This window comes from Sinocyclocheilus grahami, unplaced genomic scaffold (assembly GCF_001515645.1).
Source record: "Sinocyclocheilus grahami isolate Dianchi unplaced genomic scaffold, SAMN03320097.WGS_v1.1 scaffold74582.1, whole genome shotgun sequence".
NCBI classification, from domain to species: domain Eukaryota; kingdom Metazoa; phylum Chordata; class Actinopteri; order Cypriniformes; family Cyprinidae; genus Sinocyclocheilus; species Sinocyclocheilus grahami.
This window is the reverse complement of record NW_015529434.1, coordinates 1-670: the sequence shown is the minus strand read 5'-3', so window position 1 is coordinate 670 and position 670 is coordinate 1. Positions and strand designations below refer to the sequence as shown.

Below are 670 nucleotides of genomic sequence, written 5' to 3'. Positions count from 1 at the left end.
TTAAAAAACAATTACATTTTGTTTTCCAGAGTTGATTGAAGAAAATGAGGAGAATGAAGAACTGAATGAAGAGGAGAAAAATGACGTCAAAACTGGAGAAAAACCTTTGAGTCGCTCTCAAACCAAAGAGAAAGATTTAAAGAAAAGAAGAGCCAAGAAATCTTTCACCTGCACTCAGTGTGGAAAGAGTTTGAAAAGCAAACAGAGTCTCGAGTTTCACATGAGGATCCACACTGGAGAGAAACCATACACATGTGATCAGTGTGAGAAGAGTTTCAGACAATCAGCAAACCTTCAGAGACACATGAACATCCACACTGGAGAGAAACCATACACTTGTAATCAGTGTGGGAAGAGTTTCAGACAATCAGCAAACCTTCAGAACCACATGAACATCCACACTGGAGAGAAACCATTCACTTGTAATCAGTGTGGGAAGAGTTTCAGACAATCATCAACCCTTAAGGACCACATGAACATCCACACTGGAGAGAAACTGTATGAATGTTATCAATGTGGAAGAACATTTTTGAGGGCCTCAGACCTGAAGAGTCACCTGAAAGTTCATACAAAGGAGAAACCACATTCATGTTCTTTGTGTGGAAAGAGGTTTTCACATCTGCATAATTTAAAAGTACATCAGAAGATACACACTGGTGTGAGAGAATAT

At 39.1% G+C, this 670-nt stretch overlaps 1 protein-coding gene across 1 annotated transcript; it reads left to right on the top strand.

The window, feature by feature from the left end:
• Window positions 1-52: 52 nt before the first annotated feature.
• On the top strand, window positions 53-664 carry LOC107581100 (gastrula zinc finger protein XlCGF49.1-like; the record flags this gene model as incomplete). Its single annotated transcript, XM_016266667.1, has 1 exon — window positions 53-664. A coding segment is annotated over one exon (612 nt), but the record flags the coding sequence as incomplete, so codon positions are not given.
• Window positions 665-670: the final 6 nt, after the last annotated feature.